The following is a 13,898-nucleotide window of genomic DNA, read 5'->3' as shown; positions in this document are numbered from 1 at the left end:
CCCTATACGCCCCCTTTGCGGCGGACGAAATCCGTCTGCGGCGAAGGGGGCTGCACATGCGCAGAATGACCTCTGCGCATGTGCAGAACAAAAACATCGGCGGTACGGCCGCACGCGGGCCGTACCGAGCCGAGTAGAATAAGGGCCTTGGTGTGTGGCATTATGTGTAATGGACATTATGGTGTGTGGCGTCATGTGTCCCTGCTGTCCTAGCCCCTCTTGGTGTCCCTGCCATCCCACTGACTGTCCCTGCTGTCCTAGTCCCTCTTGGTGTCCCTGCCGTCCCACTGACTGTCCCTGCCGTCCCACTGACTGTCCCTGCCGTCCCACTGCCTGTCCCTGCCGTCCCTCTTGGTGTCCCTGCCGTCCCTCTTGGTGTCCCTGCCGTCCCACTGCCTGTCCCTGCTGTCCCTCTTGGTGTCCCTGCCGTCCTACTGCCTGTCCCTGCCATCCTTCTTGGTGTCCCTGCCGTCCCACTGCCTGTCCCCGCCGTCACTCTGACTGTCCATGCCGTCACTCTGACAGTCCCCGCCGTCACTCTGACTGTCCATGCCGTCACTCTGACTGTCCCCTCCGTCACTCTGACTGTCCCCGCCGTCACTCTGACTGTCCCCGCCGTCACTCTGACTGTCCCCGCCGTCACTCTGACTGTCCCCGCCGTCACTCTGACTGTCCCCCCGTCACTCTGACTGTCCCCCCGTCACTCTGACTGTCCCCGCCGTCACTCTGACTGTCCCCGCCGTCACTCTCTCTGTCTTGACCAGAGCCTCCTCTTCACAGCTGCAGAAGCCAATTACAGCCTTTTCCACACCACCGCTGACCACAGCTCCTCCTTCACACTACCGCCGCTGAATCCAGCCTCCTTCTCCACACTACCGCCGCTGAACCCAGCCACCTCCTCTGCAAGGTATTATACAGTACATGTGGGGCATAACATGTAATGGGCATTACGGTGTGGGGTTGTGTAATAGGTATTATGGTGTGTGGCATTATGTGTAATGGACATTATGGTGTGTGGCGTCATGTGTCCCTGCTGTCCTAGCCCCTCTTGGTGTCCCTGCCATCCCACTGACTGTCCCTGCTGTCCTAGTCCCTCTTGGTGTCCCTGCCGTCCCACTGACTGTCCCTGCCGTCCCACTGACTGTCCCTGCCGTCCCACTGCCTGTCCCTGCCGTCCCTCTTGGTGTCCCTGCCGTCCCTCTTGGTGTCCCTGCCGTCCCACTGCCTGTCCCTGCTGTCCCTCTTGGTGTCCCTGCCGTCCTACTGCCTGTCCCTGCCATCCTTCTTGGTGTCCCTGCCGTCCCACTGCCTGTCCCCGCCGTCACTCTGACTGTCCATGCCGTCACTCTGACAGTCCCCGCCGTCACTCTGACTGTCCATGCCGTCACTCTGACTGTCCCCTCCGTCACTCTGACTGTCCCCGCCGTCACTCTGACTGTCCCCGCCGTCACTCTGACTGTCCCCGCCGTCACTCTGACTGTCCCCGCCGTCACTCTGACTGTCCCCGCCGTCACTCTGACTGTCCCCCCGTCACTCTGACTGTCCCCCCGTCACTCTGACTGTCCCCGCCGTCACTCTGACTGTCCCCGCCGTCACTCTCTCTGTCTTGACCAGAGCCTCCTCTTCACAGCTGCAGAAGCCAATTACAGCCTTTTCCACACCACCGCTGACCACAGCCTCCTCCTTCACACTACCGCCGCTGAATCCAGCCTCCTTCTCCACACTACCGCCGCTGAACCCAGCCACCTTCTCTGCAAGGTATTATACAGTACATGTGGGGCATAACATGTAATGGGCATTACGGTGTGGTGTTGTGTAATAGGTATTATGGTGTGTGGCATTATGTGTAATGGACATTATGGTGTGTGGCGTCATGTGTCCCTGCTGTCCTAGCCCCTCTTGGTGTCCCTGCCGTCCCACTGACTGTCCCTGCCGTCCCACTGACTGTCCCTGCCGTCCCACTGCCTGTCCCTGCCGTCCCTCTTGGTGTCCCTGCCGTCCCTCTTGGTGTCCCTGCCGTCCCACTGCCTGTCCCTGCCATCCCACTGCCTGTCCCTGCTGTCCCTCTTGGTGTCCCTGCCGTCCTACTGCCTGTCCCTGCCATCCTTCTTGGTGTCCCTGCCGTCCCACTGCCTGTCCCCGCCGTCACTCTGACTGTCCATGCCGTCACTCTGACAGTCCCCGCCGTCACTCTGACTGTCCCCGCCGTCACTCTGACTGTCCCCGCCGTCACTCTGACTGTCCCCGCCGTCACTCTGACTGTCCCCGCCGTCACTCTGACTGTCCCCGCCATCACTCTGACTGTCCCCCCGTCACTCTGACTGTCCCCCCGTCACTCTGACTGTCCCCGCCGTCACTCTGACTGTCCCCGCTGTCACTCTCTCTGTCCTGACCAGAGCCTCCTCTTCACAGCTGCAGAAGCCAATTACAGCCTTTTCCACACCACCGCTGACCACAGCCTCCTCCTTCACACTACCGCCGCTGAATCCAGCCTCCTTCTCCACACTACCGCCGCTGAACCCAGCCTCCTCCTCTGCAAGGTATTATACATGTGGGGCATAACATGTAATGGGCATTACGGTGTGGTGTCGTGTAATAGGTATTATGGTGTGTGGCATTATGTGTAATGGACATTATGGTGTGTGGCGTCATGTGTAATGGGCATTGCGCTCCTATTGCACTCCTCAAGCTTTGTGTCACCACACCCCCCTCATGCCATGTGTCCACACCTACAGCGTGTGCTTTCAGTACCACCAAGAAAAATGTACTTCTTGCACCACTGGGTATGTGAGCTACAGTGCTATAAGTGACTTTTACAAGCTGGCAAAGGGGGGTTGTCTAGGTGCTGCTTAATAGGGCACTTAGCATTCTTGCCTTTTCTGCATCGATGTACAGATTTCCACTTTCTGAGGTGGTGAATCTGAACGCCATGGAGTAGAAAGCATTACTTTCCATTCCTTCATGAATCACACTCGCCATACTAAAGTATGGTGATGCGATTCAGACGCAGGGCTGGAGTACCACTGGAGAAGTCTAAGCCACTCTATACTTACAGTCAGGATGCCGGCAGTCAGGATTTTGGAATTGGCATATCTGTTGATGTCAGTATTCCAGTATCCTGCCTGCTTTCACAAGTAAAATCACATTTGCCTAGTCAGGTAGGAACAACAGTGCAAGGGTTTCCGGTGGCTTAAAAGGGCTGACCCAGTTTATGCATATTCCTACCAATCGTACCAAACCTGTACTTTATTATTTATAGAAGGGGATTTTTGGTGTCAATCCCATTTTAAGCAAAATCGATAAATGAGGTACCATTGTAAGATTAGGTTCTCTGCTTCTGACGAATTGTTAATTTGCAATTGCACATTGTATTTTTTGTTTGAAATCTATGTTAAAAATTTACTTTTGGCCCCTAGAGTTCTTTCCCTGGTTGCGTCGATATGTCACGGCTAACAGGGCCTTCACACGTAGTGTTTTAGGGGCATTTTGTAAGTGATCTCACTAGATTGCTTACAAAATACCATAGTGATAGTGATGCATTGACCTGCACGCCGATATTGCCCAGTGATTAATATCCACCATGTGGGATATTAATCGGTCAGGGCCAGTGTTTGCTGTGTGCTGAGCAATCTTGCTGAGCGATCTAGCATCAGTCAGTACGCTTATGGGCCCTACATACGCAGAGATGTGTGCCAGAGATACATAACGGGAGATTCAGCACAAGAGATTTCACTCTTGTGACTCATTTCAGACAATGAGCCACATACAGAGAGATTTGTGTCAGAGATTCATAATGGGAGATTCAGCACGGGAGATTTCAAATCTGTCACAGAAAGTGAAGTAAAAACACTGCACTTCATCACAAAAATGTTATTATTACTGAACACATCTAGCACATAACTTTGTCTTCTTTAATAAGTATTCTTTCACCTCCCCTAATATGCTACCCCCCCCCCAAAAAAAAAAAAATTAAATCATGGTGGCTAGTGGTTCCCCCTGAACCGAATGCAAACCCATATGCAAACTATTAAACGTTGGTGGTACAGTGGGAGCTGACAAAAAAATACTTACCAAGTCCGGGGTCCAGCGTCTCATCCGCTGTCATACAGACAATAATTTTGTAAAAAAAAATGGCATGGGGTCCCCCCCCAGGCATGACCAGCCCCGGGCTTTTTGAGTGGTCCTGGTTCCCAAAATCCAGAGGACAAAGTGCGTGGGGTCCCCCAGATTTTGGGGACCAGCACCAGGCTCTTGAGCTGGCCCTGGTTTCCAAAATACGGGGGACAAAATGAATAGGGGTCCCCCATATTTTGGAGACCAGCACCAGGCTCAACTAGCAGGGGGTGTAATGCCATAGCCAGGGGACACGCTTGATGGTGTCCCGTGGCCAAAGCATTACCCACCCTAACTAGTCAGCCCAGGCCGGGAGTTTTTGGGGAGGTGGGGACCCCCCAAATAAGGGGGTCCCCCCTCTCCAGGGCACCCCAGGCCTGGGCTGCAGCCCGGGGCTATCCCCTGCACCCCTGGGCGGTGGGTGCAGGGTTGATAGCTTATTTAACAGTAATATTGTCTTTTACAGTAGGACTACAGGTCCCAGCAAGCCTGCCCCACATGTGGGCACTTGGGAGAACCACAGGTACCAGCATGTGGGGCATTAAAGGCCCGCCGGTACCTATAGCCCCCCTGTAAAGGAAATATTAAAATAAAACAACAAACACTGGTTTAAAATGTTTTATTTAATAAAAACACAAACACATAGTTTTTAGTATTTTATTAAACTGCATCTGGTCTTCACCTGGGGGCAGCGGCCCCCTAAGCTCTTTTGCATGGCCGCCGCCTCCCAGGGCTTCTGCCTCTTCATCTGTGTTCTTCACCTGGGGGGCGGCAGCCTTTTAAGCTCTTTTGCATGGCCGCCGCCTCCCAGGGCTTCTGCCTCTTCATCTGTGTTCTTCACCTGGGGGGCGGCGGCCTTTTAAGCTCTTTTGCATTGGCCGCGCCTCCCAGGACTTCAGGAGCTCTTCACTCCTCCTCCGCCGTCGGACTGACTGCCCCGACCCTGTCTCGAGCTGGCTAATATAGCCAGCTCTAGGGGGCGGGGCAATGACGCGGCGAGCCGTGATTGGCTGGCCGCGGCCATTTTGAAATTTGAATTTTTTTTTTTTTTTTTTTTTTTAACATCTCCGTGACCCGTCCCGACTCCCGATGCCGCCGCGCTGCCGCCGAGAGGAGAGGTGAGGTGGCGATGGGTGTTCCTGCTGGTGGGGGAGGGAGGTCAGGGGTGGCGGCGGTGCGGGGTGCGGCGGTTCTGCGGTGCGGGGTGCGGCGGGTCTGCGGCGTCCGCAGTCGCTCAGTCCTGCTCATCTGCCCGCAGCCACACATGCGGGAGATGAGCAGGAGCTTTCTGAGCGACTGCTCTGAATTGTACAGCCCGTCCGTTCTGAATCTTGGACAGATTCAGAACGGCGGGTGCGCGCATGTAAATCGCTGTGTGGGCTATATACACAGCGATTTACATGCATCTTCAGGCATTTTCTGAGCGATTTGTTAGAATCGCTCAGAAAATGCCTGAATATCGTGCTGTATGTGGGGGCCATTAGCTGCATCTCCCCGTGTGTAGGTCCCTTAAGAGGATCAGTTTTGCTCAGCTACTCGAAATGGCTACAAATTAACTGTTTTTTCTTTCATCCTACTACAAACCACCAACCTCCCTATAACACCTAGTTACCTATATTTGTATGCTAAGCAACTGCGTATGATCCATTGCTCAGCCTTAATTGTGTGACTAAATTATCAGTAAGGGGGTGTATGGATTTTATAATTGTAACCTGTAGCATTTCCCCTGTTTTTATGGTGTTGCTTTTTGGAAGCACAATTTACAGTAACTTATCGGATAGAAGCTACAAAGGATTTGCCTTCAACTTAAATTCATTTATTGTGATTGCTCCAGTACAGAATTATTTTGTTGCACAAAAAATGGAAAGGTTTTTGAACACTGGAAAGAAGACTGGTAGTGAAGAAAGGGATGAAGAACCACAGACCAGTGGTGCAGTTGGAAAGAAAAGGAAACATCGCAGATACGACGATTCTTATCTAGACATCGGTTTTACATCTGTAGATGTCAACCATGAAGAGCGTCCACAGTGTGTACTTTGCCTGAAGATATTATCAGCAGAAAGCATGATTCCAAGCAAACTAAGACGCCATTTGGAGACAAATCACCCTAACATGGCTAAGAAACCGCGTGATTTCTTCATCAGAAAGCTAAAAGAAGTAAAAGAACAAAAAGGCTCATTTTTTAAACAAGCATCCATACCAAGCAATGCTTTGCTTGCATCCTACAAGGTGGCACATAGAATTGCGATGTGTAAAAAGCCTCACACCATCGCAGAAGAACTGATTCTTCCGGCTGCAGTGGATTTGGTTAACATTATGGTTGGGGAATCAGCTGGAAAACTGCTTTCGAAGGTACCTTTATCAAACAGTACCATCAGTCGCAGAATCCAACATATGGCTGAAGATCTACAGGACCAATTAATTGAAAAAATGAAAGGGAAGGATTTTGCACTGCAACTAGATGAGGCAACAGACAGCAATAAGGATGCTCATCTGATTTGCTACACACGCTTTATAGATTGTGGCAATATTGTGGAAGACCTTCTCTTTTGTAAAACTATAACCGCCGGTATAAAGGCACAAGACTTGTTTCAGATCATTGACACTTTTATGAGTGAAAACCAGTTAGACTGGACAAAGTGCTTTGGTGTCTGTACTGATGGTGGCCGTTCTATGTCTGGCTGTTATGGAGGATTGCAGGCACTCATACGAAGCAAAGCTGCTGATGCACTGTGGACCCACTGCATTATCCACAGGGAAGCGCTTGCATCAAGGCATCTGAGTCCTCCACTGAATGCAGTGATGGAAAGTGTATTGAAAGCTGTAAATTTTATAAAGACTCGGCCACAGAAGGCAAGGTTTTTTAGAAAAATGTGTGAGGATATGGGCTCTGAGCACACGTCTTTGTTGTACTACTGCAGCTCACGATGGCTCTCCCGTGGCAATGTACTTTCTCGTGTTTATAGATTACACCAGGAACTCTACTCCTATCTTGCTGAGGAAGAACACGAGTGTGCCAATAATTACTTGGATACCGGGTTTTTGTCCAAGTTAGCCTACCTTTGTGATATCTTTGACAAACTGAATGCACTGAATCTCTCACTGCAGGGAAACAACACCCACATTCTGAAACTCTCAGAGAAGGTATCAGCATTCAGGAAGAAATTGTTTCTTTGGAGAAGAAAAGTAAATGAAGACTGTTACGATGACTGTTTCCCCATGTTGCATCAGTTTGTTACATCCAATGATGTTTGTTTGACACATGAACTTAAATCAGTTTTTGAGCAGCACCTAAAAAACCTCAGTGACTGGTTTGAAAAATATTTTCCTGAAAATATGGAAAAGTTTGTATGGATCCAAGATCCATTCAGTACTAGCGCCCCAACAGAATTTACTTCTGTAGAAGAAGAAAAACTAATTGAGCTTTCCTGTGACAAGACCTTGAAAGCAAAATTCAGCAGCATGGGACTTCAAGAATTTTGGATATCCATTAAAGATGAATATCCGATGCTCAGTGCTAAAGCACAACAAATCCTTGTTCCTTTTGCCACAACATATTTGTGTGAAGCCGGGTTTTCAGCAGTTGCTGTAATTAAAAGCAAGTATCGTTCAAAAATCAATGTGGAACAGGAAATGAGGGTGGCCGTGACCAAGCTGATCCCAAGGTTTGAAAAGTTGTGTAGTGCACAACAGGCTCACATATCCCATTAATAAGTGTTGTCATTGTTGATCACTCTTTAATAAATGTTATTGTTGTTTATTTTGTTTGATGTTATTCCTGTTAACGAGTGCTGTCAATTGTTCTTTGAAAGAAATCGAATTAAAGAAATATATTTTTTTCTTGAATTTATGTTTATTATTTTTACAAGCAAGCTAATAATAATTTTAGCATTGTTTTATCCCAACTACTTTAAAAAAGGGACAGTTCGGTAATTATTTTGGCTTAGGGGTGCCTTGAAAAAGTCATGGAGACCCAAAGGGTGCCTTGGACTGAAAAAGTTTGGGAACCACTGCCCTATGTGCTTATGATGAAATACAAGGTGTATATATATAAACTTCTGTTTAGATTAGCAGTTCACAAACAATGGGTCCTGAACCTAAAAGTGGGTCACTACCATCACAGCATGGGGTTGTGACTCCATGTTGCTGACCGGCAGACTTCTCTGATCTATCATTCAATGATCTTAGGAGTCTGAAAATCAGTTGAATTCTCTGTTAAGCCCCATGCACAGTACCCGATCCCCCGCCAACGCATACACATTTGCCGGTGCGGGTAACTGAGAGCGCCGGAGGGGGGAGGGTAAGCAGGGGCTGTACTGCAGCTGCAGCATGGCCCACATTAATGAAGTGCCTCCCTGCCATCCCCAAAGCCTTCATAGGAGATATAGTGGTCCATTTATTACGGATCGCATATACAATGAGATCTGGGAGAAATATTACTGCCCAGGATCGCATTGTAATATGCGATCCTACCGCAGGGATGTATCATCCTGCACAAGCAGGGACAAGTCTCTGAAAGGAATCCGTCCCTGCAATGCGCTCAGCTGGGTGCCGGGATGTCTGCGCATGCGCGTTTAGCACTGAGCTCTCCGCCGACCCCACTGACTGCACTGCCCCGCCAGCAGTGCGGTCTGTAGCCAATAGGCTGCCGTCATCTCAAAATGGCGGTAGCCCAGGGACCTGTTGTGATGCTGCCCGATGTTTATACATAGGGCAGCTTCGCATCTCCCATAGAAACCTATGGGGGATGCGGCCAGCGGCGGTGCAGAAGGGATCACAGCAAGGATTGGAGATTCCTGCTGTGGTTCCGCCTTAAACATTCAGGTGATAATTATTATTTGGGGCTAACCCACGAAAATGGGTGTTTTCTGGGATTTAGCCCATTTATTAAATGATAAATGGACCCCATAAGCTTTGAATATATTAAATAACACATGCAGGGCAGGGACTCCGAAATGAGCTTGTCTCTGAAATTGTGTATGAATTGAAGTGATCACATCAGCAGTCACGTCACTTCAGTCTTGTGCCTCTGCAATGATGCCGTGCATGTGTGGTCTGCTGACCACACATATGTGGCAGCCATTCTGCAGTTACTTGCTGGGGTCCTGTAATAATTTTTAATGTCTGACGGGGTCACGGAGCAAAATAGTTTGAGAATCCCTGGTTTAGATTATTCAGCATTGCTATCCTATGTGGTTGTGTTGACCCTAATGCCTAGGCCAATTTGTCAATGTAATTTGGTTTTGATGCACCAAAATCAGGACCTTTGAACAGTTCAATAGTTAAAAGCAACCTATTACTTTACTATTAATTGTGGATGTTGATATGAACCATACATTGATTCTTTAATGACCTGTCTGCAAACTCATATATAAAAGTTGTTTCCTCTGCTTAAACCCCTGAGTTTAAACATTAATAAGACACATGGAAGCTGTTAATTATTACACACAGCTGGTTAGACAGGTATGTGACTGTCTCCTATTTAAAAATAGAGAATATTTTCCTTTAAAACATTTTTGTTATTATTACTGTGATGAATGCCTGTCAGACATGTGGATCTTTAAACAGAAAGCAATTCTGCAATTAACAATATAAAATATAGTAACACACAATCATTTTAGGATATGCTATAATGCACCTTCCTACAGCTGAGAAAGCCATAATGTGGGAGATAGGGTGGGTTGGGGTGCATAATGTGAGAGATGAGGGGGCATATTGTGGGAGATGGGGTGGGTGGGGGGCATAATGTGGAAGATGGGGGGCATAATGTGAGTGATGGGGGGTATAATGTGAGAGATGAGGGGGCATAATGTGGGAGATAGGGTGGGTTGGGTGCATAATGTGGGAGATGGGGGGGCATACTGTGGGAGAGGGGGTGGGTTGGGGGCATAATGTGGAAGAAGGAGTTGGTGAGTTGGGGGGCATAATGTGGGAGATGGGGTGGTTTGGGGGGCATAATATGGGAGATGGGGAGGGTTGGGAGCATAATATAGAAGAAGGAGTGGGTTGTGGGGAATTATGTGGGAGATGGGGTGGGTTGGGGGCATATTACAGAAGAAGAAGTAAGTTTGGGGCATATTGTGGGAGATGGAGTGGGTTGGGAGCATAATGTAGGGGGTTGGGGTGGGTTGGAGGCAGCATAATGTTGGTGATGGGTAGGTTGGTGGGGCATAATGTGGGAAATGAGGTGGGTTGGAGAGCATAATGTGGGAGATTGAGTGGGTTGGGGGCATAATGTGGGTGATAGGGTGGGTTGGGAAGCATAACGTGGGAGATGGAGTGGGTTGGAGGCAGCATAATGTGGGAGATGGGGTGGGATGGAGGCAGCATAAAGTTGGTGATGGGTGAGTTAGTAAGTCATAATGTGGGAGATGGGGTGGGTTGGTGGGGCATAATGTGGGAGATGAAGTGGGTTGGGGCATAATGTGGGAGATGGTGGCAGTTGATGTGCCTCCTTTACTTGAATTTTTTAACTGTGCTGCAGCCCCACCTCTGTAGCCTTCTCTGGTTGGGTTATATAATGTGGGAGATGGGGTGGATTATGGGATATAGGGTGTCATTCTGATTAGGTCGGATGGTTCTAATAGTTGATGGACTGTGCATGCACAGAGTCTTTTGTACACTCTGCTAATGGCCGCAGTGATTTACACAGAGCTTGGGGGGGGGGGGCATGCTGATGGCAGGATGGGTGTCGCCCATGGGAATGCAGAGCATTTCATGGACGTCAGTCATCCGCCCTGTCTTCAGCCGGAAGCCCGCAAATATAAGTCAGTCACCACTGACAAATTTGTGAGCCCTAGAGAAATCATTTTTCCAGCTGCGGGCACATGCAGACGGATGTGTCCTTGTGACACATCCCCTTGCATGGTTGCCAGGAGATATGATTGCAGGGAAGCGTGTAATCGCCGGGGCGGTGTTACAAGGGCTTGGGCCATAATGTGGTAGATGGGGTGGGGCTTACCATGCAAGGGGATGCTGTACATTTATATGGTGTCTATGCCGACCTATGTTGACCTTTTGACCATGTTGACCTTTTAACTGTCAACCTTTTGATTGTAGACGTAGACAATGTAGTTCTAAAATACCATTAAGATACCACTTTTTGTGTCCAGTTGACGCTCCAGAGATGCGGCTGCAGCACAATGGCTCCCACATATGAATTTCGCAACTGCCACTGGATGCAACCATTAGTGCACCAGCCACCTGCTAGATGGAGAATCCCGGTCATGCTGTGGCCTCCAGTGTGAGTGATTAAGCATCTGAGTTTGTAACCAGTTAAGCACTGCGCCAGCGACTCTCCTATAATGCATCCATAAGGACGGACCATCTTTGTGCTCCTAAATAGCCATCTTCCAGCAACACAGCACATTTTCCATCACATTTCTGATACCATGTGACTCAATTGCAGCTGAGCCTCTGTGCAGCAAACACTTGAAGCATGCGCTGTACGGGTTTTAAGGATTTTCAGTCATGAGCAGTGAGTTTTTGATTATAGAACTATGGGCCTCATTCAGTAAGGGTCGTTCACTGCTTAGCAAGCCTTTTAATGCTACCTGCTGTCCAACCAAGTGCCCACCAGCCGCCCCTCACCCCACGTCACCGAATACCCTCGGTACCGTACGGGGGGGGGGGATGTGTACGAGAACACATCTCCTCACATGCAGCCATAGGGGAGAGAAATCATTTCATGGTCCCGACAGTGGAATGATTCGTCTCCCCTTCGGAAATAAAAGTCAGTCGAACTGTCTTTTATTTCCATTGGTGTCTGCTGAAGAGAGGGCGGGTGCATGATGTCATGTGTTGTCAGCCTGCCCCCGGCATACATGGGCCCGTCCATGCTCCCATTGGAATGCCCAGCATTTTCATGGGGACGCACATAAAACGCTGACCGTTCCCCTACTCCAGGACCATTTGTGCTCCCACCCAGCCCTGCCCTCAATGAACGGCCCGACGAGTGCTGCACATGCGCAGAAATACGCATGCACAAATTCCAACCATCGGGCTGGGGTCGAGATTGGATCACGCTGAGTGATCCTGAATCGGCCTCTATGGCATAGTTTTTCTTTCTCTATACTTTGCTAGCGACATAAAACAATACCCACATTGGAGAAATCTGTACATTTTTTGGTAGTTGCACTATTGAGAAAGAGCCTTCACAGCTGGCTGGTGTCCCCTCTTTGCTCTCATGGCAACAGTTGCTAGCCCTCCCCTTATACACATATCAGTTCATTAGGGGATGTGTGTCATCATTTTGTGCCTCAGTGATGTCATTAGCTGACAGTAAATTACGAGGCTTCCTTTTCAAGAATAGTCTTCACAAAATGGCTGCCACAACTGAGCTGAGGTAACGGGAGTACTTTAAAATGTGAAGAAAATAATGGTAATATGGTCCGTGACAAATCTTCACTTAGTTCCACATATGTTCAGAAATATAAAGATTGCAGAACTTCTTCCTGCCATGTAGTAGCATATGCCGTGCTCTCATTTGGGTACACAGATCTATGCTAAAGTGGTAAAGGTCAGAATTACATATTTTCTTAGCAATTAAAGGAATTTCTGATCAGTTCCGGCCATTGGTTCTGCTAACAAACTTGCTACCGCTCCTTCTGAAATTACAGCCGTTAGACTGAAAAGAAGACCGGTATAAACAGAACATAATATTTGAAAAAGATCTATGGGGAAGGAATGTAAAACGCTTGCAATGATTAATTACCAAGCAGCGGTAAAATGATTAAGGGGACGATTTATCGCCATTGAGATAATATTGGGCCATTGAATAATGGTGATTGTGAGTCTGTATTAAGGGCGCTGAATTCTAGGTGTCTGCAGCACTGGTCACTGTGGTTACTCCCCTAGTAACTGAAATGACTGTATAGAATTTTATGGTGTTCAGTGACTTTGTGCGCTGATACCCTTCCGCTAATGCACCCTGGTGAAAGGCTAGATGAAACTACCTTAAAATTTTACACCAAAACTTAGTGAAATTTAATATAGAGAAAATATACTCTCCTTATAGTACTTTTCTTCACCTCATCAGAGGTTCTCCATGTGAGTTAAGTGGGAACATGGAAGACAATAATAGTTCGAAGAAAAAATAGTGTAATATTGCAATTATAACAAATTTATTCACAACAATATACACAAAATACGTAATAAAACTTTTCTTAAAAAAAAAAAAAAGACCATATGAATGGGTCTCGGGTTTGGATGGAGGTTTACCAGATTTTGGAGTTAGAAAAGCCTGTAGAGAGATCTTTTCCTCAGAATAAGGACCACTGGTCCACTTGCTTGCTGCAGCAAGCTGGCATTTTGGTTGTGAGGAATCCAGACCAACGGAAGGAAGAGACGCCTGAAGGCCTGGTTTATCCGGAAGACCAGTGGTCCTTATTCTGAGGAAAAGATCTCTCTACAGGCTTTTCTAACTCCAAAATCTGGTAAACCTCCATCCAAACCCGAGACCCATTCATATGGTCTTTTTTTTTTAAGAAAAGTTTTATTACGTATTTTGTGTATATTGTTGTGAATAAATTTGTTATAATTGCAATATTACACTATTTTTTCTTCGAACTATTATTGTCTTCCATGTTCCCACTTAACTCACATGGAGAACCTCTGATGAGGTGAAGAAAAGTACTATAAGGAGAGTATATTTTCTCTATATTAAATTTCACTAAGTTTTGGTGTAAAATTTTAAGGTAGTTTCATCTAGCCTTTCACCAGGGTGCATTAGCGGAAGGGTATCAGCACATAATATTGGGCCAATTTGCAATGCGGTAATTGATTAC

General features: G+C 47.9%; 1 protein-coding gene across 1 annotated transcript; it reads left to right on the top strand.

Annotated features, from left to right (window-relative positions):
* Positions 1-5,973: 5,973 nt before the first annotated feature.
* On the top strand, positions 5,974-7,824 carry LOC146063006 (zinc finger BED domain-containing protein 5-like). Its single transcript, XM_083175012.1, has one exon. The coding sequence runs from the start codon at positions 5,974-5,976 to the stop codon at positions 7,822-7,824; it is 1,851 nt and encodes a 616-aa protein (XP_083031138.1).
* The last annotated feature ends 6,074 nt before the right edge of the window (positions 7,825-13,898 follow it).

Source organism: Crinia signifera, chromosome 3 (genome assembly GCF_055691185.1).
Source record: "Crinia signifera chromosome 3, ASM5569118v1, whole genome shotgun sequence".
NCBI lineage: Eukaryota > Metazoa > Chordata > Amphibia > Anura > Myobatrachidae > Crinia > Crinia signifera.
This window is presented reverse-complemented; position numbering and strand designations above follow the sequence as displayed.

Bases quoted from the DNA above. Each gene is read 5' to 3' on its own strand.
- LOC146063006 (XM_083175012.1), top strand. From the start codon at position 5,974: ATGGAAAGGTTTTTGAACACTGGAAAGAAGACTGGTAGTGAAGAAAGG.